General features: G+C 40.5%; 1 protein-coding gene across 5 annotated transcripts in view; it reads left to right on the top strand.

Moving 5' to 3' along the window:
- The window catches only part of LOC309716923 (uncharacterized protein), a 74,681-nt gene that overhangs the window by 9,601 nt on the left and 37,353 nt on the right, over positions 1–27,727 (top strand). For 4 of the 5 annotated variants that reach the window (XR_014279545.1, XR_014279546.1, XR_014279547.1 and 1 more), the window contains one exon: positions 22,967–23,028. Coding sequence is in view for 2 of the 5 variants with exons in the window: in XM_082551075.1 (XP_082407201.1) it covers positions 22,967–23,028 (62 nt within the window). In the remaining 3 variants the exon portion in view is untranslated. Of the gene's footprint in view, positions 1–1,774; positions 2,306–22,966; positions 23,029–27,727 lie in introns of those variants that run through there. The other variant, XM_082551074.1, reaches the window with a different exon arrangement.

Raw genomic sequence — 27,727 nt, 5'->3', positions numbered from 1 at the left:
TGCAGTTTATGCAGCAACCATAACCTATTCTAATTGGAAAGTGTGATACTTTCTTAAAATATACCTTCAGCAGAGTTGGCTATCACTATTATGGAGAGAGTGAGCTACTGAGTATCAGAATGATGCCTGATAATGTCAACGGCTGGGTCTCTGGTTTAGAGTCTGTAACTAAACAGCCATGCCTTTGTGCCCTTTTGGCTCATGCAGAGGATCAGGCAGGGTGGGAGATTGCCCTTTGGAGGGCTCACCCACCTTTTCTATCAATTTACAGACCTTTTGTGTGGAGGCAGCTTTGCTCTCATTACTGCAGCACTGGGTTCACACAAAATCTTTTAGATTCAATTAGCTCAGATGCACAGCGAAATATCGAAGGGTATTTTACTCTAGCAAATCCTTGAGGAAACTAGAAAAGGTCACACCTCTGACTACCTCACTGAGAGGTACAGGGAGGTAGATCGAAGAAAAAAAACCTGTCACCTTCAGTGGGCTAAAATGGCATTCTATTCCCTATACCAGCAGTGACCAAACTTCAGTAGGCTGCCCACAGTGAGCAGCTCTTTCAATGTAATATTTAGAACAGCAGGCTTTTAGTATCTCAAATATATTGTTTGAAGTTTAGCACTTCATTAATATTCACACCTGAGGTCCTGTCACTTCCTTACTGCAATGAAAAAGCCTGTCACTGCCCTGGATCTAGTAAAAACACTAAAACTGAGAGGAGCCACACTCTGCATAGCACTGCAGTATATGGAACATAACCAGCTGTGCCACTGAAAATGATGGCATTTTTTTCTTGAGGAAAGTGTTCCCGTTTGACAAGGCATTTAACATAAAACTGGCAAATTATGCATGCAAATCAGGCAACTCTCTGGTTCTGTGTGCAGGGCTTTATTGTGGATGACCTTGGTGGACAACAGGTGTAAGAGGGGGAATAATATGCCTCCTGTCTCCTGCAGGTGACATAAAAATCCCAATTAAACTTTAAGATGTCTAGATTCATGTGAACTAAACAAAACGTGTGTGGCATTTGTGATAAGCTTCATCTTGTGTGTGCGTGTGTGTGTGCGTGTGACTCAAAGAGGGTAATCACATTTACTGTGTTACAGTTCATGTGAAGGACTAAAGGAAAAACTTTACATAGAGGTTTCAAAGACATGTAAACACTATGGGCTTTACATAAAAAGAACCTAACATGCATGTTTTTGGACTGCATATGCCAAATACACAAATTCTGTTATGATATGGTACATCAGCTGGTACAAGCTCAATCTAGGATTCTGTAGATTCAAAATACTGACTGTCAGAGAACAACAAGCAGTATGTTATTATCAACGTGAGGTCAGTGTTTTAGAAATACTTCCAATGAACCAAAAGTACAGGTCTCATGCTTCTCAGACTTCTTCAAACAGAGGATATGCCTAATAGGGTCAAGTCTGTTGATGCTATATGGTTACAAAGATCAGTCCATTTAGCACTAACTGAAAGCTGGGGGACTTCAATGCTCACGTGGGTAACAACAGCGAGACCTGGAGGGGCGTGATTGGGAGGAAAAGTCTCCCTGATCTGAACCTGAGTGGTGTTTTGTTATTGGACTTCTGTGCAAATCACAGTTTGGCTATAACGAACACCTTGTTCGAACATAAGAGTGTCCATAAGTGCACGTGGCACCAGGACGCTCTAGGCCACAGGTCGATGATCAATTTTGTAATCGTATCACCAGACCTGCGACCATATGTTCTGGAAACTCGGGTAAAGAGAGGGGCTGAGCTGTCAACTGATCACCCACCTGGTAGTGAGTTGGATCAAGTGGCGGGGGAGGACGCTGGACAGACCCGGTGCAACTAAAAGCGTAGTGAGGGTGTGCTGGTAACGCCTAGCAGAGGCCCCAGTCCGCGAGATCTTCAACGCACACCTCCGGCAGAGCTTCAACAGCATTCCGAGGGAGACTGGGGACATTGAGTCCGAATGGACCATGTTCAGCATCTCCATTGCCGAAGCTGCTGCATTGAGCTGTGGCCGCAAGGTGGTTGGTGCCTGTCGTGGTGGCAATCCCCAAACCAAATGGTGGACACCAGAGGTGAAGGGAGCCACCAGGCTGAAGAAGGAGTCCTATCGGGCTTGGTTAGCCTGTGGAACTTCAGAGGCAGCTGACAGGTACCGACAGGCCAAGCGGAATGCAGCTCGGGCAGTGGCTGAAGCAAAAACTCGGGTGTGGGAGGAGTTCGGAGAGGCCATGGAAAAAGACTTTCGGACTGCCTCGAAGAGATTCTGGCAAAGTGGTGCTCTACCTGCACTGTGCATCACGGTATGACCAGATCCTTTTACTTGGTGATTTTAATATACACGTCTGCTGCCCGGGGAAGCCCCTGGCTAAGGACTTTCTGGACTTAGTGAACTCTTTAATTTTGTTCAGTCTGTTAAAGGTGCCACTCAAGAACGTGGTCACACACTGGACTTGGTTTTATCACATGGTTTATCTGTCCATAACATACTCGTCGAGGATGCAGTGTTCTTTGACCATATGCCTATTTTATGTGACATTGTTCTTTTTAATCCTGTTGTTAAGCGGGCTGTACCTGCTCGATGTTATCGTGCTTTTGGCTCAGATACTGCCCAGCGGTTTTCCATATTGTTTGACCAACTTATTTCTTATCCTCCTGAGTTGTCCACCTCAGATGGATTAGTTTCTTATTTGGATTCTGCTTGTAAATCTGTCCTTGACGCTGTCGCTCCTTTTAGATTCAGACAATGCAAGCCAAAGGCTAGTCATTGGCTAACTGATTTTACCAGAGCCGCTAGAAAAGGATGTAGAAGATGTGAAAGACGGTGGAAAAAAGATAGGCTGTATGTCTCTATGGAAGCTCTTAAGACTAGCTGGAAAGTCTATCAGAGAGCAGTTAAGGCTGCCAAGCACTCCTATTTTTCCCAACTTATTGCTGCCAGCTTGCATAACCCTCGTGTTCTATATAACACTATAAATTCTGTACTTAATCTGGAAGGCTATATTCTTTTGCACTCTTCTGCGGTTATGTGCAATAAGTTTCTTAATTATTTTGTGGACAAGGTTGCTAGTTTGAGACCTCCGACTCTACCTGTTGCCGACCCAGCCATGCATGGTTCTTGCTCAAGTTTGTTCTCTGCCTTTCTACCAATTGTTTTAGCTGATTTAGAGAAACTTGTGTTGAATGCTAAACCGTGTGGCTCTCCAAATGACGTTGTTCCTCCCCGTTTTCTTAAAAAGGTATTTCCTATCATCGGACCACACATTCTGAACATTATTAATACTAGTCTTTTGTCTGGTCAAGTACCTAGGGAATTTAAGCATGCAGTCATACATCCTTTACTTAAGAAACCGGGCTTAGACAGTTCAGTCATATCAAATTTTAGACCCATCTCTAAGCTTCGCTTTCTTAGTAAGATTCTGGAAAGAATTGTTTATACTCAGTTGATGGACTACTTGAATGACTCTAAATTGTCAAAAATCTTTCAGTCCGGCTTTAAGCCATTTCACAGTATGGAGACAGCCCTCGTAAAAGTTATGAATGACAACCTGATAGCAACAAACTGTGGTAAATATACAGTGCTGGTCCCATTGGACATGACCGCTGCATTTGACACAGTGGATCACGATTTGCTGATCTCCCGCTTACAGCACTGTGTGGAAATTTCTGGTTCGGCACTTTTGTGGTTAAAGTCCTATCTCTTAAATAGGACCTTTTGTGTTAAGTTGGGGTCGGCTTCATCCTCTGTGGCCCCTCTGCTTTAGGGTGTGCCACAGGGATCTATTCTTGGGCCGTTATTGTTTTCACTGTACCTTTTGCCTCTTGGCGCGATTTTCCAAAAACATAAAGTGCCTTTCCATCTATATGCAGATGACTGCCAGCTCTATTTACCTTTTAGTCATTCTGATAGTCTCCCAAGTCGACCTCTGCTTGACTGCCTTACTGATGTCAAAGCATGGATGGCAAAATTTTTTTAAAATTTTAATGATCGGAAGACAGAAGCGATTTTATCTGGCCCAAATCGTTTTTCTCATACTCCAGATGTTGATCTTGCAGCTTTGACTTCCCAACTAAAGAGTTCGATCACAAATATCGGAGTTAAAATTGATTCTGCACTTACCTTTGATGACCATGTAAATGGGGTGGTAAAATCAGCATTCTATCACCTCAGACGTTTATCGAAGGTTAAGCCCTTTCTTTCCAAGCGTGACTTGGAAAGTGTTATTCATGCCTTTATTACCTCACGTTTAGATTATTGCAATTCTCTTTTAATAGGGGTTGGGCAGGGCACTTTGTCACGCTTGCAATTAGTGCAAAATGCTGCGGCACAATTTTTAACTGGCAGAAGGAAATTTGATCACATCACTCCGATTTTGGCCTCTCTACACTGGCTTCCACTTGAATTTAGGACCCATTTTAAAGTCCTTTTATTGGTTTTTAAATCTTTAAATGGTCTGGCACCTGTTTATTTGTCTGACTTGTTGAAGCCTCACGTCCCCACTCGTTCCCTTCGGTCAGCTGAGCAGTTGCTGCTTTCGGTGCCAAAGTCACGGCTGAAACGTAGAGGAGACCGAGCGTTCTCTGTTGCAGCGCCGATGCTTTGGAATAACCTTCCTCTCCATATTAGACAGGCTACATCAGTGCCAGTTTTTAAGTTGTTATTAAAAACCTATTTTTATTCCCTGGCTTTTAACTCTGTGGGTAACTGATTATTATTATTATTATTTTTATTTTATTTTATTGCTATGTCTGGTTGTATTACTATGTGCATATTAGAGCTGGGCGATATAAGATTTTTTCATATCACGATATGTTTTTTTCATTTCAGGCGATAACGATATATATCACGATATAAGCCAAATAACTATATTTGTAAGATTTAAATGTGCCGTTGCTCACAAGTAAAATGTGAAATAATCAGCAGCTTGTTTTTATTTAAATATTTATTTCCCATAATAAGTTCAACAGGGTAGATCTACTTAAGGAACATGAGACTTTTTCAGATAAATAAAGGCAAATATTGCAAACTACACAAAAGGCAGCCGCTAAAGCGTTTAAGTTTCAAAATAGAACAAACAGACTACTAAATTGTCAATTCCACTTAGAAACAAAATATTAATTCTAAAAATAAATCTTAGTTTGTTTTACAGAAGAACAGACAAAATTGACTAACTTTTGTCAATATCAAATAAACTGAGAACTAAAAGGAAATTCTCAATCTCTCCTTGTTGTATAGCTTAGCTTTTCAAACAGTTTTAACAGTTACTTTAGTCTGACAAAAGCCGAATGACGAATTAGCGCTTACAGTCAGAGACTGAGGCTACGTCCACACGTACACGGGTATTTTTGAAAACTGAGATTTTCCGTTTTCGTTTTAAAAAATAATTCCGTCCACACATAAAGGCAGAAATGAAGGAAAACGCTGCTATGAACATGCCAAAGCAGCAGGTGTTAGCTAGATTCCTAACCATGCAGAAATGTTGGCCAATCAGAAGTCTAGAAGCCTCGGTGGGAAAAAGTAAACAAAGCTGGGGCATAGAAGCAGAACAGAGTCGTATGTATATGTAAGCATTTAAACACTGCAGAGAGTAGAATTAACAGTAACAGTATTGTAGAAATCATTTCACCGAAACAATAACGCGGCGCACAGTGTGACGTCAAAAAATGCACACACCTTTGACGCTGCGTTTTCTCCGTTTTTCTAGTCCACACGTAAATGCAAAAACGGAGTTTTCAGAAATATCCACCCTGGCCGGAGTTTTTAAAAATCTTCGTTTTCAGTGACCAAAAACGCTGTTTAATGTGGACGAAAGGTGCAAACGCATAGAAAAATCTGCGTTTTCAAAAATACCCGGGTACGTGTGGACGTAGCCTGAGCATGCACCAGTTTATTGTATTTCCAGACTTGCTTTCGGCACAATTTACAGTGAACGCTACTCTGTTTTTTTGTCAGACTTGAAATAGCCGAAATACCTTCACACTACGGAACTTCTATGGCTCTTCCGTTCGACAATCTCTCCGGCATTGGAACCATCATCTGTTTTCTCTTCGGTAACCTTCGGTCACGCTCGGTTGATTTTTCTTTCTTTTTTTTTTTTTTTACTTTATTTACAAACAACAGTATAACATACAAGGCACCGTCATTAATCCGATTATTAATCCGGTTGATTTTTCTAGTCGGCACACTCATTTCCTCCATTACCCGGGCGGTACGGTGGCTGGCTGCTTCCCAAACAAATACACATGTGCGGCTTGGCACTTGTGCTTTACGTAACAAGTCACGTGACGTGACGCTGCGGCTGTGATTGGTTCGGCTCTGCGCTACTTAATTTGGATTGGCTGTTCTTTTTTTTTTTTTTTTTTTTTTAAGAGGACAAGAGCGGCGAGGTCTATCGCAATAGTTAAATTTTTCTATCGAGAAAAAGTTATATCGCAATACATATCGTTATCGTTCTATCGCCCAGCTCTAGTGCGTATTAGTAATGTACAGCACTTTGGTCTACCAGGTGTGTTTTTAAAGTGCTATATAAATAAATGATGATGATGATGTATAGCGCTGGCGGAGCGCTGCTGACTTCGACTGAGAAAATTTTCGGGCAGTGGAATGAATACTTCGAGGACCTCCTTAATCCCACTGACACATCTTCCGTGGAGAAAGCAAAGTCTGGGGATGAGGGGGATGACCCGCCAATTTCCGGGGGCAAGGTCACTGAGGCAGTTAAACAACTCCTTGGTGGCAGAGCCCCTGGTGTGGATGAGGGCTGCCCCGAGTTCCTGAAGGCTCTGGACGTTGTAGGGCTGTCCTGGTTGACATGTCTCTACAATTGTTGCTTGGAGATCAGGGGCAGTACCCCTGGACTGGCAGACCAGGGTGGTGGTCCCTATATTTAAGAAGGGGGACCGGAGGGTGTGTTCCAACTACAGGGGGATCACACTCTATTCTGGAAAGGAGAGTTCGTCCAATAGTCGAACCTCAGATACAGGAGGAACAATGCGGTTTTCGTCCTGGTCGCGGAACACTGGACCAACGCTTTATCCTCTCAAGGATACTTGACGGTGCATGGGAGTTTGCCCAACCACTCTACATGCGTTTTGTGGAAGGCATTTGACCGTGTACTCGGGGTGTCCTGTGGGAGGTGCTATGGGAGTATGGGGTGTCTGGCCCATTGCTACAGGCCATTCGATCCCTATACAACCGTTGCAAGAGCTTGGTTCGCATTGCCGGAAATCGTTCCCGGTGGGTGACGGGCTCCACTAGGGCTGCTGTTTGTCACAGATTCTGTTCATAATTTTTATGGACAGGATTTCTAGGTGCAGCCCAGTGGCGGAGGGCTTTCACTTCGGTGGCCTCAGAATCTCATCTCTACTCTTTGCGGATGATGTGGTTCTGTTGGCTTCATTGGGTGAGGGCCTCCAGCTCACACTGGAACAGTTCGCAGCCAAGTGTGAAGCAGTGGGAATGAGGATCAGCACCTCCAAATCTGAGGCCATGGTTCTCAGCCAGAAAAGGGTGGACTGCTCAGTCCGGGTTGGGGATGAGTTCCTGCCCCAAGTGGAGGAATTCAAGTATCTCGGGGTCTTGTTCGCGAGTGATGGGAGAAGGGAGCCGGAGATCAACAGACAGATTGGTTCGGGCATCTGACAAGGATGCCTCCTGGGTGCCTCCTGGGTGAGGTGTTCCAGGCATGTCCCACCTGGAGGAGGCCCCAGGGCAGACCCAGGACACGCTGGAGAGATTATATCTCTCAGCTGGCCTGGGAATGCCTTGGTGTTCCCCCGGATAAGCTAGAGGAGGTGGCTGGGGAGAGGGAGGTCTGGGCTTCTCTGCTTAGGCTGCTGCCCCTGCGACCCGGCCCCGGATAAAGCGGAAGAAGATGGATGGATGGACTGATGAAAGCAAAAAAACTCAACCTAAAGATTTTTTTTCTTGCAAGAGGATTACCTGTCTCAAGGACCCATATGGAGGTGGAAATTAACCAAAAATGTGTCACTTACAATATTATGTAATTATTTAATTATTAATCTAATTATTAATATGCATTCATTCTCTTCTGCTTGTCTTTAAAGGGTTGGTTGGGTGGTTGGGGGGGTTGCACTTAGGAGTAGGAGCTTGGAAGAATCTTAACATGTCTCCTTGTCACCAGGCCTGAGTGAGGTTTATTTAAGATCTCAGATTTACAACTACATTTCCACCTTGTGGTGAAGAGAGAGCGGAGTGTAAAAGCAAAGGTCTCAATTTACCAGTTGATCTACGCCACTACCCTCACCCATGGTCACAAGCTGTGGGTAGTGACCGAAAGAACGAGATCACGGATACAAGCAGCAGAAATGAGAAGGGTGGCTGGCCTCTCCCTTAGAGATAGGGTGAGAAGTTCAGCCTTCCAGGAGGGGCTTAGAGTAGAGCTGCTGCTCCTCCACATTGAAAGGAGCCAGTTGAGGTGGTTCGGGCATCTGACAAGGATGCCTCCTGGGTGCGGTGTTCCGGGCAGGTCCCACTGGGAGGAGGCCTCGGGGCAGACCCAGGAAACACTGGAGAGTTTATGTCTCTCTCCTGGCCTGGGAACACCAAGGTGTTCTCCCGGACAAGCTGGAGGAGGTGGCTGGGGAGAGGTAGGTCTGGGCTTCTCTGCTTAGGCTGCTGCCCCCCAAGACCCGGACCCAGATAAGCAGAAGAAAATGGATGGATAGATGGATTTCCACCTAATCAAGATAATAGCACTGTCTCTGGAGCATGAAGATGATGTAAGTAAGTAAACGTTATTTTTACTGCACAGGTCACAAACCACAATATGCTTTTAAAAAGAAACAGGCAATAAAAAAATGTATAAGATCTAAACAGCATACATATAACATCATGCAGCCTAAAACTGGTTAAAGGTCAATCTGAATAAGTGAGTGTTCTTAAAGTGTTTATTCTTAAAAGAATAAACAGAATCAAGACGGCGCAAGGAATTTAACAATCGGGGGCCACAGCTCTAAGTTCGTAGGACTATTAACAGCCTTTGACTGGAAGATCTCAGACTGCAAGAAGAGGTGTAGGGTTCTAGAAGGTCGGAATAAAGGCTGTGTCTGTAATGAACCTCCTCTCAATATTCTCAACTCAAACCTAACTAAACCATTCTCAAACCATCCTTCAGTTATGTTTTCTAGCCACCTGAATTTAAGTCCAGCTTTCACTTTTTCTGATCTTTATCTGTTTTGGTTTCAACCAACAGCTAAATTTTAGCTGGTAGTTTGTCTATTAAAGAATGGGATTATTCAACAAAAAACAAGTGCTCAAACTGAGGGAAACAAAATATTATAGTCCATTTTCAGAAATTAGATTACATTTTTACATACCACACATTATCATTATTGGGATTAAGGATCATATTTGTTGTTTTTATTTTAAAAAAATATAAATAAATAGGATGATTTCTGTTCTTTCTTATTTATTTATTGCTCAGTCATTTTGTTTTTAATTTATATATTTTTATTTTTTTATTCATTGTTTAACCCATAACAGGATCAGTCTGAAGTTTTCTCCTTAAAATTAACCCTTGTGTGGTGTTCATATTTTTATTACTCAGCCAGTGTTCATGGGTCTGGTGGACCCGCTAGAGTTTTGGCTTTCCAAATTAACACTATCAAACAATTTTATGTTAAATTACTCAACAGATGTTTATTTCATCCCAATTACAAGCCATATGAACAGCAAACATGGTTAATTTTTTCCCTTTACCTTTGTTAGATCACATTTATGAATTAATGTGCTTCTCGTTTTTTTTTTTTTTTTTTTTTTTTTTTCATAAAATGTTATAAAAAAATAAATCAGTTATAATCAAGTGGAGTGAGTGGAAAGACACAACACATTTACACGTGAAGCAATATGTTTCACAACTAAATGGGATCAGCTGCTCATCAATGGTGACATTAGGCCCAGGGTTGTAAAACAGGGGGGAGGTGGTGCACACACTTATCCCACACTGTCCTGATGGCAGCTAGCTTGTCTCTCTGCCGTCGAGCTGGTCTGTCGTCTCCGTTATCAAAACAGATAATCCTGGAAATTTTGTGGAAATTTTCCAGAGACATTGATGCACGGAAAGGTTCTTGCCGGTTTCTGCATCCCACAGGGATTCTGTGGATTCCCCTTTGGACCTGAAAACTCCTGCAAGGATAAGAACCCCAAAGTAGGCCTTTGGGGTTCTTAGATGAATTTGGTCTCCTTCCACCTCTCTCCAAAAACACACCTTCCTTCTAGATTACTGCAATCCAGAATAATTTTCTGGATGGAATCTGGGATGAAAAGCTCAAATGAAGACTTGATGTCCTGCACATGAGTAACTGTCAGCCGTGTTGGCCCTGGCTTATCACAGTAACAGCTCTGCAGGGTGGCTCATTTCTTGGACAAGAAGACCATTCAATTTCACCAGTTATTGACATCCATATTTCTTCACTTGCTGTCTGGTGGGCTTGTTCTGGTCCTGGAGCTGGCTGCAGATGGGGTACTCGTCTTCATTTTGTTACTAAATGGTGCTCAACCTCATCCTCTTCTTCAAAGTCCCTGTCAGACTCTGAATTTTCAGAAATGCGAAATATTCTGAAACCTCTTTGTCAACATCATCATCTGAAGCCCCTCTCTCTTCCAAAATCAATTGGATGGCCCTCACAGCAGATAATCTTTTGTCATCTTGATCAGTTGTGATAAAGAACCACACCGGCAAAGTCTTATTTATAGTATTATGCCCCTAATTTGCAGGTGGGACAGGGTATGAGAAAATAAAATTTGGATCCCTCAAGAAAGAGGGTAAAATGGGAATGTCAGAGCAGATGGTGTTGATAGTTGAATTTTCAACAATGTTGCAACTTTGTGCAGGAGGGGAAGAAAACACTATCAGCAGCACCAGAAAGGAGGAAGACAGAGTGTGGGAACACAGGACCTACACTTTCAACACTTTTATTAGACCTGGGTCCAGTGGACCCGAACACCTTGTATGTAATGTAAATGCGTGGGGGGAGGTACAGTATGAGGTCACTGAAAATTAGTTTGGATTTATGTTCTTCACAGAAAATAAGCCAAAGTCAATGAATTTCAGGTTGAAAAAATAATTCATTGTTTAATTTTTCTTTTGAAAAAAACTGAAAACGGGTCTCACAGACCCGAACACCATACAAGGGTTAAAAAAAGAACTACAGAAAAGTGGCACATTTGAGCTATTGAGCATTGTTGTGTGATCTGTCCTTTCCCCAGATAATCTTCCGGTATTGCCCAGTTTCAGCTCTGGTGGGTCTGCTCTTGTGCTATTATTCCCTTGTAGCTGACAGTGCACTGTGGAGAGATCTTTGTAGAACCAGACATTTATTCTGTTGGTCTTTAACTAATTATTATGTTTTACTTATTTGTAGTTTTGCTTCCTTATACCACCTGATTGGATTTTACATAACAATCAAGATGAAAAAGGGACCACATATAAAAATAACAAGTGTCTTTGTCCAATTATGGGCCTAACTTTATGTTTTGAGAATAAGCTTTAAGCCAATTCATGCAGCACAGCCCCTCTTCCTGACTAATTACCCCCAGATTAAAAGGTGGGAAGAAACATCTGCATGAGTCAAGGAGAGTCAGATAAAGCAACATGAATTGCCAGAGAACAGTGATGGAGAGCTATTTGAAAAACCATTCACCCTCTGTTTCAGTTTAGCAGGCTGTACCTGGACAGCATACCAATCTTATTTCTCATTACAGGTTTTGTCGCTGAATACAGAATGAACAGAGAAGAAGATATCATTATAATTTTAATTGGTTCCCATATGGAAAAGATATATATAAATCTTATAAAGTTTGTATCTGTCTTGTGTGAAACTTGTATGAAAAGCATACAAGAGTGAAAACAAATATAAGATCCCTTGAAAAATTATATAATGAAACTTGTATGTTTTGGATACTTACTAAAACAATATATGAAAGTAATGAGAAAGTGGCCACTTTCATGAGTAAATCATGTAAGCCTTATATGATTTACTCATGAAAGTGGCCACTTTCATGAGTTAAATCATATAAGTTTTTACTATTTCTTTTCCATATGGGTTGTTACACTGTTAAACCACTAAACTACCACTAAATTTGTCTCAACTTCACTTTTTATCCTTAAAGATTATTAGTTGCAGAGTCAACACTGTATATTTTGATTAACTTGATTATCAACCTGCATTCATAAACTGGACAGGTATAACACAGACACCGATCCTTGCATCACCACACTTGCCAATTTGAAAAAGCTACATCCTGAATTTTAAGCCTTACAAGTATCAAAATGACTTGTAATAAAATGAATGTAATAAATATGACATATGAATGTATTTTCATGAGATTAGAATTCAATTTGTGCTGCCAATATAAAAGCGAAGCTCTCGATTTACTGGTCAATTTATGTCCCCACCCTCACCTATAGTAGCAAGCTTTGGGTAGTGACCAAAAGAAAGAGACTGTGAATACAAGCGGCAGAAATCAGCTTTCTCAGAAGGATGGCTGGCCTCTCCCTTAGGTGTGGAGATTCAGCATCTGGGAGTAGAGCCGTTACGCCATATCGAAAGGAGCAAGTTCATTTGGTCCGGGCATCTGACAAGAATGCCTCCTGGCCCCTCCTGTTCTCTGCATGTCCCATGGGGAGGGGGCCCCGGGGCAGATCCAGGAAATGCTGGAGAGATTATATCTCTCAGCTGGCCTGGGAACGACTTGGAGTTCCTGCGGCCAAGGATAAGGGGAAGAGGATGGATTGATGGATTGCTGATTTTTTTTTAATCGCTTTATAATCTATTATAAAACCTTCTTTTACTGCTCCAAGTAATGTAGGAGGAAGCGTAAGCTTGAGAAACAGATTAGTGTTGCATGCAACATGTGGAAAAGAATCAATAAAAATTTGTCACATAATAATTGCACTGCAAACTCCATTGCAATTTTCTTTCTGTCATGGATATGACCAGCTGACTTGTGCTACTGGTCTGGAATTAAAAGCACTTTGTGGATTAGCTAATTCAACATGGTATAACCAGATGTCACACAATCTCTATCGGTGATTTCCAACCCTATAGACACCAAAAAGTTAGTATAAAAGACAAAATCTGGTTAATTGGTATCGTCACATTAGATATACATTGATATAAACTCACACAGCCAGTTCTGTACCTGCTTACCATGATGCATCACTCTAAGTTTGTAATAATAATTCTTACAATAATTTGTAATAAATAATCTCCTATCTTTCTCTCATGTTCTCTCTGTAACCCACTCCTGGGTAAATACACCTCACTCTAGGTTCGGGGAGGAGCTGAACATGAGTGCGAATAATCATAACCAGAGATGGGCAGTAACGCGTTACTGTAATCTGATTACTTTTTTCAAGTAAAGTAAGGGATTACTATTGCAAAAATGGTAATTAGATTACCATTACTTTCCCGTAGGAACGCTGCGTTACTGCGTTACTAAAACCGTGATTTTTTTGCAAGAATGTCTCATGACAGTGACGTAAGCGAGTGCAACGTTTGTGACAACAGCTGTGTGCAGATCAACAATGGATCATATATCGAGTGCAGGAGAGAGTATGAGCATGCAGCGTTTAAAGCTTGGAAGTACTGACCTTACTTTGAGTTTGATTCCATAAAAAGTGACAAAAACATTAGCGTCCGTTGTGCGTGGGAAGAAAACTTCTTTTTACTCCGAAAAAAACCCTAAACAAGCTCAGAGTGCGCAACGACGTAATGGGAAATTCACAGAGAAACTCACGGATTCTTCCACTGACCGCTGCGCCACACCTTCACCAGAGCACACCTCCGCCTGCCTCACTCCTACTTTACAGGTGAAAATAGAGCAACAGGACTGCTAGTCTTTAATTTTATTTACTTTCTGCTGTGTTTTACTTGCATCTATTTGAAAGACTGAGTGTAAACACAAAAAATATTTTATTTTATGTGCTGGAATGTGCAGAATATTTTCTGCACATTCCAGCACATAAAATAAAATGTTAAACTAATTTCTTCAAGCCAGAGAATGGTCCATATCATTTAATTTTTGCTTGATGCATAAAGTTAAAAGATTAAAACGGATAAAACAAGTTTAAAAAAAAGAGACTTTTCCATTTGATTACATTTTGTATGATGGATTATGCAGAAAAAGTAGAATTGGGTTGACAGATCTATTGCTTTATACCTATTCAGGTTGTAAATCGTGTTTTTAAAAGTAACTAAGTAACTAAGTAATTAATTACTTTTGAAAATAAGTAATCAGTAAAGTAACGGGATTACTCTTTTGGGGAAGTAATCAGTAATTAGTTACTGATTACTTTTTTGACCAACACTGATCATAACACACAGAAATTTCAGTTAACTGTGACTTTAGTTTCAACAATAACAGTTTCACAGCAAAACAACAACTAGGGCCCTTAAAATAAAAATAGAAATAAAATGCCATGTAAAAACACTTCACTTCCTGTTAACCTTCAAAATAAAAGCTCCTGCTAGGCACAGCAGGAAGTGTGGAAATAAACACATTTTTTCCACATTATCACTTCTTGTGACAATAAAATAAAACAAATAAAAGAATGATTCTGAAACTAAACAAATACCTTATAAAGCTCATCTTATTTTTACCCATTTCTCCAGCTGGGTTACAGCTCTTTAAATCTATTTCCATCTCTGAGAATGTTGCACATTAAAGTATTCTGTCTCATGTTTCAGGGACAAGCTGAGCTGAGGAGAAACTGACAAAATATAATAATATATATAATATATAATATTATATTTAAAATATAATAAAAATAAACTAATTATTTTGACCTGTGAATGATAAAAAGTTGCTTTAGTCCAAGAATAAAAATGTGATACTTAATAAGAGGTCCCCTATAGACCATGATAGGTCCATTTTAAGGATAAAAATGCTGAGAAAGTGTCCTTACTTAAAATCCAGACCAGAATAATATTTGTAGAACATTTGCTGCTCAACCAACTCCAGTTTCCATTAAAAAAAGAGGGGGGAAAATCAATCAATTTAGTGGAAGCTAATCAATCAAGGATTAGTTTCCACTAATGATGTCCCTGCAACCAGCAGTCTGACTTAGCTTGATTTTGATTTAGTGTTAATTATCATAAGAAAAAGTACTAATGAACTTGTCTTTTTTTACTCATCAAGATATTTTTAAGCACTCCTAACAGATTTATTATCATGTGCTGGGTCAACTGACAGTTCAAGTCTGTATGTCTGCACTCGATTAGGTTCTCTCTGGAATGATTCAAAGCAGCACTGCAATCCATGTATCTTGGAAGCTTTCATTTTTGTGCCATTTATGTGTATGAATTATTCTTTGTTCCCAGTAGTTTCTTTATCACCCAGTGGTTATCAGAGGGGCTAAAATGCACCGTAGACTCTTGCACATTCAAGAGTTGTAATGGGATTTCCACACTGAGATGCTTGGTAAGCTTAAAAGTGGGTGAACTAATTAAACTAATTGTATCCATGTGTATAAAAAAAGAATTCCGTTCTTCCCTGTGCTGCAAAGGGCAGAACAAAATATAGTGCTGTCATGTTGCATGAGTTGAAATATAATGAGCACCTTGTTGCACAGGCTGCCGCACTGAGCCACTGAGCACGAAGTCTGTGTCCTCATCACAGCTAAGGGTTGACTCACCATATGGTGTTTTTTCTCACCTAAACAGCTTCAAAATGTTTTAGTATAAATTAATCAGTAAACCGTATTCCTGCAAGCTTTTACTTTAACCCTCTCAAGGCAGGCATTGCAGATTTGCAACAAGTAAAAGCTAACAACCTGATTACCCCACATACATATTTTGAGGGTTTTTTTTACTCAGAAGTACCACTGCAGGTATTCTTTTGTGCATTAGCAACAAAAACTTAATTTGAGCCTGAGAGGGTTAATGTGATAAATAACAGTAACGGTAAAGTCAGACAGGTCAAAGTGAGGGAGCTGGAAAAAGAAAATGTACAGTGGGGCAAAAAAGTATTTAGTCAGCCACCGATTGTGCAAGTTCCCCCACCTAAAATGATGACAGGTCAGTAATTTGCACCAGAGGTACACTTCAACTGTGAGAGACAGAATGTGAAAAAAAAATCCATGAATCCACATGGTAGGATTTGTAAGGAATTTATTCGTAAATCAGGGTGGAAAATAAGTATTTGGTCAATAACAAAAATACAACTCAATACTTTGTAACATAACCTTTGTTGGCAATAACAGAGGTCAAACGTTTACTATAGGTCTTTACCAGGTTTGCACACACAGTAGCTGGTATTTTGGCCCATTCCTCCATGCAGATCTTCTCGAGAGCAGTGATGTTTTGGGGCTGTCGCCGAGCAACACGGACTTTCAACTCCCGCCACAGATTTTCTATGGGGTTGAGGTCTGGAGACTGGCTAGGCCACTCCAGGACTTTCAAATGCTTCTTAAGGAGCCACTCCTTTGTTGCCCGGGCGGTGTGTTTTGGATCATTGTCATGTGGGAAGACCCAGCCTTGTTTCATCTTCAAAGTTCTCACTGATGGAAGGAGGTTTTGGCTCAAAATCTCACGATACATGGCCCCATTCATTCTGTCCTTAACACGGATCAGTCGTCCTGTCCCCTTGGCAGAAAAACAGCCCCATAGCATGATGTTTCCACCCCCATGCTTCACAGTAGGTATGGTGTTCTTGGGATGCAACTCAGTATTCTTCTTCCTCCAAACACGACGAGTTGAGTTTATACCAAAAAGTTCTACTTTGGTTTCATCTGACCACATGACATTCTCCCAATCCTCTGCTGTATCATCCATGTGCTCTCTGGCAAACTTCAGACGGGCCTGGGCATGCACTGGCTTCAGCAGCGGAACACGTCTGGCACTGGATCGTTCGGTTCTCCGAAGCTCATCCGGGACTTGCTGTCATAGCAACAGATCCGTAAGCGTAAACCTGCTCGGGAGCAGGTTTACTTTATGTAAACAGAATTAGATCGCGGCCACTCAGGTATGTCCGCTTCATTTATACGAAAGCAACAGCGATATTTTTCCACTGTTTTTCCATAAATCAATGTAACTAAAGATAATGCAGCACTTGATTCTTTTATTGATTTCATACAGATACATACAGGTCATTTCCTTAAAAAAGGGAAATGTACTATTAATCATTCTATTTCATGTATTTGATTATTTCAGATGTAATTCATATTTTAGAGTAGTAATAGTAAATTACTTCGTGTAATCAAGATGAGAGACCACGGCTATAAAAGCGAAGGTGGATTTGGGAAGTCTGTCGCAGCCATGTCCTGTCCGTTTGTACGCGAGCAACCCATTGCGGAAGGTGCAAGATTGATAAGGAGAGTTTTCAGAATTCAGCGTATATTGCGGGATAGACAGGATCCTTTGGCTCAGCGCGACAGTGTGCTCATAGAGAGATATCGATTTTCCCGTGAGGGCATTATTTACTTAACCAACTTGTTGACGAGGGGGTGCAGGACCACCACCTGTCTTTTTTTGCTCTGCCCTTTTCTTGGTTGCTGTTATAAACAAACAAACAGATTATTTCAGGGTCTCTTTCCAAGAGACTAAAAGCAAGTGGGTCCTGTTGTGGCTCTAATGTGAAAGAGGTTATAATGTAATATAATATAATATGATATAATATAATATAATATAATATAATATGATATAATGTAATATAATATAATATAATAAATTTTCCCTACTGCCTACTGGTGTTGACCAGAGGGGCCGATGGCGGGATATGGCAGCCTCGCTTCTGTCAGTCTGCCCCAGGGCAGCTGTGGCTACAACTGTAGCTTACCTCCACCAGTGTGTGAATGTGAGAGTGAATGAATAGTGGCATTGTAAAGCGCTTTGGGTGCCTTGAAAAGCGCTATATAAATCCAATCCATTATTATTATTATTATTATTATTATTAAATTACTTACGAGTTTAATTTGTCAGCAACTTTCTGCCAGCCCTCTCTCCTTGCTTTTGCAGCCTTTGCAGTGTTCCCTTGCATTTTAATTAAACTCTGAAACTCCTGAAATCCCTCAATCAAGAGTTCTTGCTCTGCTGCCGAAAAATACTGAGCATGCTCCTTCGACATTTTCGCCGACCAATCAAAGGGTTGCCGATCAATGTTTCTACTATCGATGCGTAGCCCCTGTTAAGCCACCCAGTGATCTCACATTACTTCGTCCAGCTATACTAATCGTCAACAACAGGTGTGTTCGGAGAACCGGAATAGCGAGCTCAAAGTTGGCGCGATGATTTGATCTTGGATGTGTCATTTGATCTTGGATGTAGTAAGCGAGGTACGAAGAACGGACCCCTGGCTTCTGTGACTATGTTTTGCTCCTGTTATTCTCGCCTCTAAATTTTATTTTAATGTTGTTCTCCTTTCTCTGTTCAGCCCTCTCTTGATATTCCCCTCCCCTGGTATGACAGTTTGACTGTGAGTGTGCAGAAGTATGTTGATGACTGGATGCCTGCTCCCTTTCTCCTGGAGCCCAAATCCCCAATCAACAGTTGTGTAAATAAAGCTTTGTTGTGATTTCACTGTAAATAAATGTGCACTGACTGTGAAAACCTTCAGTTCTGCATTTGAGACCACTTCAGTGTACATGACATTAAGAAGAATTTTGTGTTTCAACTAGCACAGTATACTGGGTGCAAATGTTGATTGTGAAGACGTTATGTGATTGTAAACTGAGCTGTTTTGTGTTACAACTCTCAGATTTTTTTTTTATCATTTAGCTACAAATATGTGATTCAACCCAAATTAATCAGGTTAAGTCCCACAAATGTGTCCGTCCATATACTGTTTTTGGTCAGATATAGAGGAGTGATTGGTTTATGCCCTCCAGTCCTCCAATATTCTGACTGAGTGTCCCTAGAAGCAGATGGAATATGGACCACCACCATGGGCAGGCCCTGGAGTTTAGTGGACAGCAACCATAAATTCCACTTTATTTGTGTGTAAATGTATGTTTAATTAGTTTGAAGTCATTTATAATTCATAATTTTTCACTTGTTAAATGTTTTAGTTTATTATGATTTACACTCTGTGCAGGTTAAGCATTGGCTGAATGGATTATTTGTAGCTCAAAAACCAGCTTTGGCTAGAGTAAGATGCTTATTTTGGTCTCTTATCTGTTAATCCACTTTTTTATAGGATTGGTGTTCCCTAGATTGTGTGCCAGTTGCTGCTATGTCTGAAACCGGTAACACCACAGTCTGTTTACCTCAGCTGTCAAGTGAGGAAGTGAGGAAGAGGATGAAAAAGAGGAGAGAACAGTGGCGATGAAGAGATACTGAGAAAGAGATAATAAAATATAAATGCATAAGAGGTCACATACAGTTTGAAAGATTTGTCTGTGATCTTTACATTTAAACTAACGCAGAATTAATACTTTGAAACAGTTTGCAAACACCTCAATTAATACTTTTATGTGTTCCCCTTTTTTTCTGAATTCTGAATCAGCAATCTTCAAATATCATTCTGTTGTAACGTAGAGGATTTAATTGGATTAAAAGAAAATCTCTTCTCTAACGACTTGTTTTATGTGTCTATTCCAGTAACACAGGATGACTGGCAACCACTTGGGAACTATGGATCACTAGGGAAAAGTTAGTGATACCTGATCACTGTAAAATAGATTGCTAAGCCCAATTATACAGGCCAGGTTACCTAGCCTCTGCTTGCTAGGGAAAAAGGGTATTCTCCAACCTGTAGATAAAAGGTTGATGGGGATTGCTTGCTGTCACTAGGTGAATTTGACTGCATAGAGGTACACAATGCTGTAACTCTAACACCTAATATTACCCTTTGGGTAGTAATTATTTATTCATTGATTGCATGGTATCCAACATACAGTATTGGGAGCCTTGGGATATGCTAGTTGGTGAATTACTCTCAACTCTGTCACTAACCCTGTCAAACCATTTTAAGCAAGTGGACTAAAATAGAAATGATCAGCCAAATGTTTTTTACTTTTCTAAACCTAAACTGGCTAAATTGGTCACTTTTGATTTTTAAGAGTTAATGTTTTTTCTTTCTTTTTTTTTTCTTTTTTTTTTAAGATTGTAAAGAAAACTTTAATCTTTATGTCCTTTGAACAACTCTTCTGTGGTGTTATGTAGATGCATCAAGTCTGAAAAGCAACTAAGAAATAAATGAAATCGAGATGCAGCAAGCAGCTCGTGGGGAGAGGAACTTTTCTCTGCTGGAATTCATAATTCATTTTTAAATAATATATTCAAAGAATACATGATTTGAATGGATGGAACTGTTGACTAAAAAAATAGAAATGAGCTGAGTCCAAGGTGCAACTTTTGAATAGATACAAGAGCATATTATTACTATTGTTGTTCTGTGAAAATGTCATAGTGAGTGTAGGGGAAACTTGCAGAGGAAGGAAAGCTAATGCTGCAATAGCTCTTAAAGGTTAGGTTATATTCAACATTGGGCATAGCTACCATTTATAAAGGTTAAAACACTTACATTACGAACTAACATGAGTGCCACAGTCAAGGTACATTGATAGCAAAAATAGCCACAAAAATATTAAACAACTTTTGGAATGAATGCTTTAGGGATTCAGACAAACAATATAATACCACAGTAACTGTCACGGCTGGGCAGCAGTCGTGTGGTGGAATGAAAGAGGACCCAAGATGCAGATGGCAGTGGAGATGCAGGTGGAGATTTATTTACAGTGAAAAACCCAAGGTGAGGGCAGAACTAAACATAAACCTAAACTGGGGAAACTAACACAAACAGAGGTAAACACAAACAAAGTAAAACAGGAAACTCACAGACTGTTTCACAATACCAACTCGGGGACACGAACAGAACACAGAGGAAGGACACAGGTAGGGATGATAGAAACACTAAACACACAACAAACACAACACAACCATAAGAACGAATACAAAACAGCAGAAAATGGAAAATAATAACAATAAACTCAAAACACTGGGTCAACGACCCAGGACCATGACAGTAACACTCTGCATGGGTTTACTTTTCACAGGGCTACCAAGAGTCCTGGGAAACGTCCTGTCCTTTTTTTCCACATGACTTTGTTGCAAATAAAATATAAAAGTCTGATGTACATTCATTAGAAAACAATAACATACCTCAGGACAACCAAAAGCCTCTATTAGACACTAACTGTTTAATCCTTTGATTCAAATTACTTATAGCAATGTTTAAACGATTTGTCTGCAACATTTTGCTGATATCCAAATGTGGAGCTATGTTTGGATGTTAGCATTGGTATTTTGGTGGCAGTCTGGATTTTTGGAGCCAAAATTCTTGTTTTTGGATGAGAAGGTTGAGCACCAGGTTATCAGCAAATGTCAGCAAGCTGTATCCAAAAACTGCATGGGCACACAGATAATAATAATAATAATGATAGTTTTTTTTCTCTGCTACATACAGATGGATCACTGGATAGATAACAGTAACATTTTTATTAACACAACAAACAAATGAATAAAATCTACAGGTTAAAGGTATTGTTGAATAGTTGAGTTTTGAGGAGCTTTTTAAATTAGTTCAGTGTTGGCGCATTGTGCAGCTCAAATGGAAGAAAATTCAGAGGGTGGTGGATGCTACACTGAAATCTCTTTTCACAAGTATATGGAGGTTGGTGCAAGGGATAGAAAGTAAACCCATGACTGGGGGAGTGGGGAGTTCTGTGGATTTTGTCAAATCTTTTAGGGTTGACAAGCAGAGGCGGAGGCAGACATTTGATACACCCGGGGCTTAGCCCTAAAGGGTAGTATGCATGTGGGATTTGGGGTGGGGGGTTAGAAATGACTGAAAGATTAATTGGCTCTGTTTTGAGTTTTGTTCAAAAAAGAATGACTTTCATATAGGGAAAAATATATATCACATCTGCAGGACACCTTAAACTAGTTTTTTAATTAAGCAGCACGGCAGAACAAAGTCGGGGCTGTATCAAGACACACAGACTAAACCCCAATTCAACCAGACCCAGAACCAGGGGCGATTTTAGCCCATTTTTGGGGGGAGCTTCAAAATGAATCAAAGCACCCCCAAAGATTTCTTACTTTTTTTCCCCACAATATTTGCTGTTTGTGTGACACACTACTAAAAATATAAAAAGATTACAGTACTTGGTTTAAATGTAACATTTCAACAACAAAAGTATAGATATCCCCCCCTCCCAAAATGGTTTGTTCCAGCTCGCCTCTCCCCTACTCTGGCTCTAGTGCTCTTGCTGCCAGAGCGATAGTGGCTGAGACGCAGCAGAGCGGAGGTGTAAGAGCCTGGCTTAAAACAGGACATATTAGCTGCATTTAACCTTCAGTTACTCTTTATATAGTTAGGTAGGAGTCAGACCAGGTTTCTTTTCAGCTGAAAAACATTACACCCAGGTAACCTGCAGTGTTGAAAACGTGTTTTCCGACGATGTTTGCTACCCTACAATCCGTCCTGCTCTGTAGTAAAATCAGCTACATTTGACCGTCCTGTTGCTCCCATTGAAATTTATATAACCTATTTAAAATCTAAAAATTTAAATTGTCCGTAGCCTACTGTTGTTACCACTTTCCTGTTTGAAATGGATACTAACTAGCTAACTGACTGGATGCCCATTAACCTTATAACTCCTGGTGTGTGTGTGTGTGTGTGTGTGTGTGTGTGTGTGTGCGTGTGTGTGTGTGTGTGTGTAATCGATATATGAGTAATGGATATAAGGAAGTTTTTTCAAAAAAAGGAGCCACATTCAGGTAAAAGTGTAAGATCAAATGATCCATCAATAAAGGATAATGTTGGATCAGTGTTTCAATATTTATATCTTTTATTAGATGTTCATGTGGTTTGGTTATTTGCCTTTTGGTTGAAAGTACACTGAGAGAGGACTTTTTGCTAGTGATCTTAATAGTATTTTTTTCATATTAATGTGATTTTTCATCTAATTTAATACAATCTATTTGTGTATGATTGTCAGTCCGAACAGGGAGAGAGGAAAGAGGGAATGTCAGGAGAAAGTACAAGATCAGGAAGAACCAGGTAAGAAAACAGAGAGGGAAAAGTGACAGACAAAACAGAAACTGTTAAACTGACAAAGAAAAAAACAACTAATTTTACTCACACAATCTGGAAGTTGTGTTCTCCCTATATTAAAGCTGCTATACAGAATCTGCTAAACAAACTGGGTTGAAACATTTTTGACCCTCTTTAACAACATTCCAACATTATAATTGATTGGGGAGAATAAAATGAATTATATATTTTTATGTAGTTCAGCCACAACTCTACTAAAACCTCAGCCAGTAGGTAGGCCAACTTTTGGACCGTACAGTTGTCTGTATGACTGCCACAGTACGTATGTGAGGAGCTGTAAAGAGAAGCAGGAGTGCTCTGTTTATATTCTAAAAATGTTTTAAGCTAGCTTGTTTCAAAGATTCTGTACAGCAGCTTTAAATGTTTTCCAAAAGCACACATACACTTACCTTATCAGTGTTCCTCAAACTTTTTACAGTGTGTACCACCTGATAAAAAATGCCAAGCTCTGCTAAGTACCACTATGAAAGCATGAAAGTCACAAATCTTACAACACAAAATTAGTATTATTAAATTAGTCAAATTAGTATCTGCAGTAAAGATTTTTTCATTCAATTCAATTCAATTTTATTTATATAGCGCCAAATCACAACAAAAGTCGCCTCAAGGCGCTTCATAGATACAGAGAAAAACCCAACAATCATATGACCCCCTATGAGCAAGCACTTTGGCGACAGTGGGAAGGAAAAACTCCCTTTTAACAGGAAGAAACCTCCGGCAGAACCAGGCTCAGGGAGGGGCGGCCATCTTCTGCGATAGGTTGGGGTGAGAGAAGGAAGACAGGATAAAGACATGCTGTGGAAGAGAGACAGAGGTTAATAACAGATATGATTCAATGCAGAGAGGTCTATTAATACATAGTGAGTGAGAAAGGTGACTGGAAAGGAAAAACTCAATGCATCATGGGAATCCCCCGGCAGCCTACATCTATTGCAGCATAACAAAGGGAGGATTCAGGGTCACCTGGTCCAGCCCTAACTATATGCTTTAGAAAAAAGGAAAGTTTTAAGCCTAATCTTAAAAGTAGAGATAGTGTCTGTCTCCCGAATCCAAACTGGAAGCTGGTTCCACAGAAGAGGGGCCTGAAAACTGAAGGCTCTCCCTCCCATTCTACTTTTAAATACTCTAGGAACAACAAGTAGGCCTGCAGAGCGAGAGCGGAGCGCTCTAATAGGGTGATATGGTACTACAAGGTCATTAAGATAAGATGGGGCCTGATTATTTAAGACCTTGTATGTGAGGAGCAGGATTTTGAATTCAATTCTGGATTTAACAGGAAGCCAATGAAGGGAAGCCAAAACAGGAGAAATATGCTCTCTCTTTCTAGTCCCTGTCAGGACTCTTGCTGCAGCATTTTGGATTAGCTGAAGGCTTTTCAGTGAGTTTTTTGGACATCCTGATAATAATGAATTACAGTAGTCCAGCCTGGAAGTAATAAATGCATGAACTAGTTTTTCAGCGTCACTCTGAGACAGGATATTTCTAATTTTAGAGATGTTGCGCAAATGGAAGAAAGCAGTCTTACATATTTGTTTAATATGTGCGTTGAAGGACATGTCCTGGTCAAAAATGACTCCAAGGTTCCTCACCGCGTTACTGGAGGCCAAGGTAATGCCATCCAGAGTAAGAATCTGATTAGATACCATATTTCTAAGATTTTCAGGGCCGAGTACAATAACCTCAGTTTTATCTGAATTAAGAAGCAGAAAGTTAGCGGCCATCCAGGTCTTTATGTCTTTAAGACATTCCTGCAGTTTAACTAATTGGTGTGTGTTATCTGGCTTCATGGACAGATAGAGCTGGGTGTCATCTGCATAGCAGTGAAAATGTATGCTATGTCTTCTAATGATACTGCCTAAGGGAAGCATGTATAATGTAAACAGAATTGGTCCTAGCACTGAACCCTGTGGAACTCCATAATTAACCTCAGTGTGTGAAGAGGACTCTCCATTTACATGCACGAATTGGAGTCTATTAGATAGATATGATACAAACCACTGCAGCGCAGTACTTGTAATACCTACAGCATGTTCTAATCGCTCTAATAGGATATTATGATCAACAGTATCGAACGCTGCACTGAGGTCTAGCAGGACAAGCACAGAGATGAGTCCACTGTCAGAGGCCATAAGAAGATCATTTGTAACCTTCACTAAAGCTGTTTCTGTGCTGTGCTGAGCTCTGAAACCTGACTGAAACTCTTCAAATAAACCATTCCTCTGCAGATGATCTGTTAGCTGTTTGACAACTACTCTTTCAAGGATTTTTGATATGAAAGGAAGGTTGGAGATTGGCCTATAATTAGCTAAGACTGCTGGGTCTAGAGATGGCTTTTTGAGTAAAGGTTTAACTACAGCCAGCTTGAAGGCCTGTGGTACATAGCCGATTATTAGAGATAGGTTGATCATATTTAAGATCGAAGAATTAATTAATGGCAGGACTTCTTTGAGCAGTTTTGTAGGAATGGGGTCTAAAAGACACGTTGATGGTTTGGAGGAAGTAATTATTGAAGTTAACTCAGAAAGATCAATTGGAGAAAAAGAGTCTAACTTAATATCAATGGTACTAAGAGTAGCTGTAGATAATATTACATCTGTGGGATGATTATTGGTAATTTTTTCTCTAATGATAAAAATTTTATTTGTGAAGAAGTTCATGAAGTCATTACTAGTTAACGTTAAAGGGATGGTTGGCTCAAAAGAGCTCTGACTTTTTGTCAGCCTGGCTACAGTGCTGAAGAGAAACCTAGGGTTGTTCTTATTTTCTTCAATCAGTGATGAATAGTAAGATGTTCTGGCTTTGCGGAGGGCTTTCTTATAAAGCAGCAAACTATTTCTCCAGGCTAAATGATGATCCTCTAGATTTGTGACACGCCATTTCCTCTCCAGATTACGAGTCATCTGCTTTAGGGTACGTGTTTCAGAATTATACCACGGAGTCAGGTACTTCTGATTTGAGGCCTTAGTTTTCACAGGAGCTACAGTATCCAGAGTCGTACGTAGTGAGGAGGTGAAATTATTAACAAGATAATCTACCTCTGTTGGGGTAGCGTTCAGATAGCTGCTTTGCTCTGTGTTGGTACAGGGCATTGGAGATGATAACAGTGGGTGGATTATATTCTTAAACTTAGTTACAGTGCTTTCAGAAAGACATCTACTTTGATAAAGTCTACTCTTCACCGCTGTGTAATCAATTATTGTAAAAGTAAATGTTATCAGGAAATGATCAGACAGGAGAGGGTTTTCAGGAAACACTGTTAAATGTTCAGGTTCGATGCCATATGTTAAAACAAGATCTAGAGTGTGATTAAAGTGGTGGGTGCATTGTATACATTCCACCACAGGCAAAGCCTCCATTTATATATATATATTTTTTTAATATTTTGTAATAATTTATTTGTAATAATTTAAGTCTCATTTAGGGCTGGGTATCCTCACTGTTTTCTAGAATCGATTCGATTCCGATTCACAAGGTCCCGAATCGATTCGATCCACGATTCAATTCAATTCGATTCGATTCAATTTGATTTAAATCTGGGAAAATTTGCCTCAGACAGTCAGGAATATTATAATTCAGATCAGTACATTTACATATTTTTGCATCTATAAAAAGGAAGCTGACACTTGCAAGACTTTATCAAAGGTGTAAGCATCACAGCAGATGCCTCTGTGTCAAAGTAGCTGAAGATAAAACACAGAAAAACATGAAGGTGATTTTCCTGGCCTGGGATTTTATAAAAATATTCTGCAGTACATCAAAAATGAAAGAAAACCATTAATCAACATATGAACATTACCTCTGAAGTTACAGCGGTTTTATTAGAGACACGTTTTGCATTTTGCATAATTTAAAAAACTTTACATTTGTTCAGAAGCCTATTGAACAGCAGAAATGAGGCTACAGTTGTAGCCACAGCTGCCCTGGGGTAGACTGACAGAAGCGAGGCTGCCATGTCGCGCCATCGGCCCTTCTGGCCATCACCAGTAGGCGGTAGGTGAAGGACACAATGACCGAGACTGTCCGAGCCGGGGCTCGAACCGGCAACCTTCCGATTACAAGGTGAACGCCCAACTCATGAGCCACGGTCGCTCATTGTGGCTGATTTTAGACAGGATGGGATGGCTGCATGATCCAGTGAGAGGTTGAAGAGTCTGGTGAAGATGAGGGTGAGCTGGTGTGCGCATGCTCTTAGTACCTTGCCAGGTACTCCGTCTGGACCGGCCGCCTTCCTGGGGTTCACTGCTAGGAGCACAAGTCTGACATTGTGCTCAGGTTTTCTGTTTTCGCAGTGCTGCCTCTGTGGTTGATGATGTCTTGCATTCCCTGCCACACCTCCCGTGTGTTGTTGCTGGACAGGTGGGACTCAATGTTTCTTTTGAGGTCTGGCTCGGCTTTTTTAATCCCCCTTTTCAGGTCAGCTCGAGCAGCCCTGTACAGAGCTCTGTCACCTGACCTGAAGGCGGCATCGCAAGCTTTGAGGAGTGAGCGGGCCTCGCTGGTCATCCAAGGTTTTTGGTTTGGGAAAACCCGAATGCTTTTGTCCACAGTCACATTTGCAGTACAGAACTTGATGTAGTCCAGTACTGATCCTGTGAAAGTTTCTAGTTCCTGGTGTTCAAATATGTCCCAGTCTGTCTCTGTGAAG

Source organism: Aulonocara stuartgranti (assembly GCF_965226115.1).
Source record: "Aulonocara stuartgranti genome assembly, chromosome: 11".
NCBI lineage: Eukaryota > Metazoa > Chordata > Actinopteri > Cichliformes > Cichlidae > Aulonocara > Aulonocara stuartgranti.
Note: the sequence above shows the minus strand (reverse complement) of the source record. Positions and strands in the feature narration are given on the sequence as shown.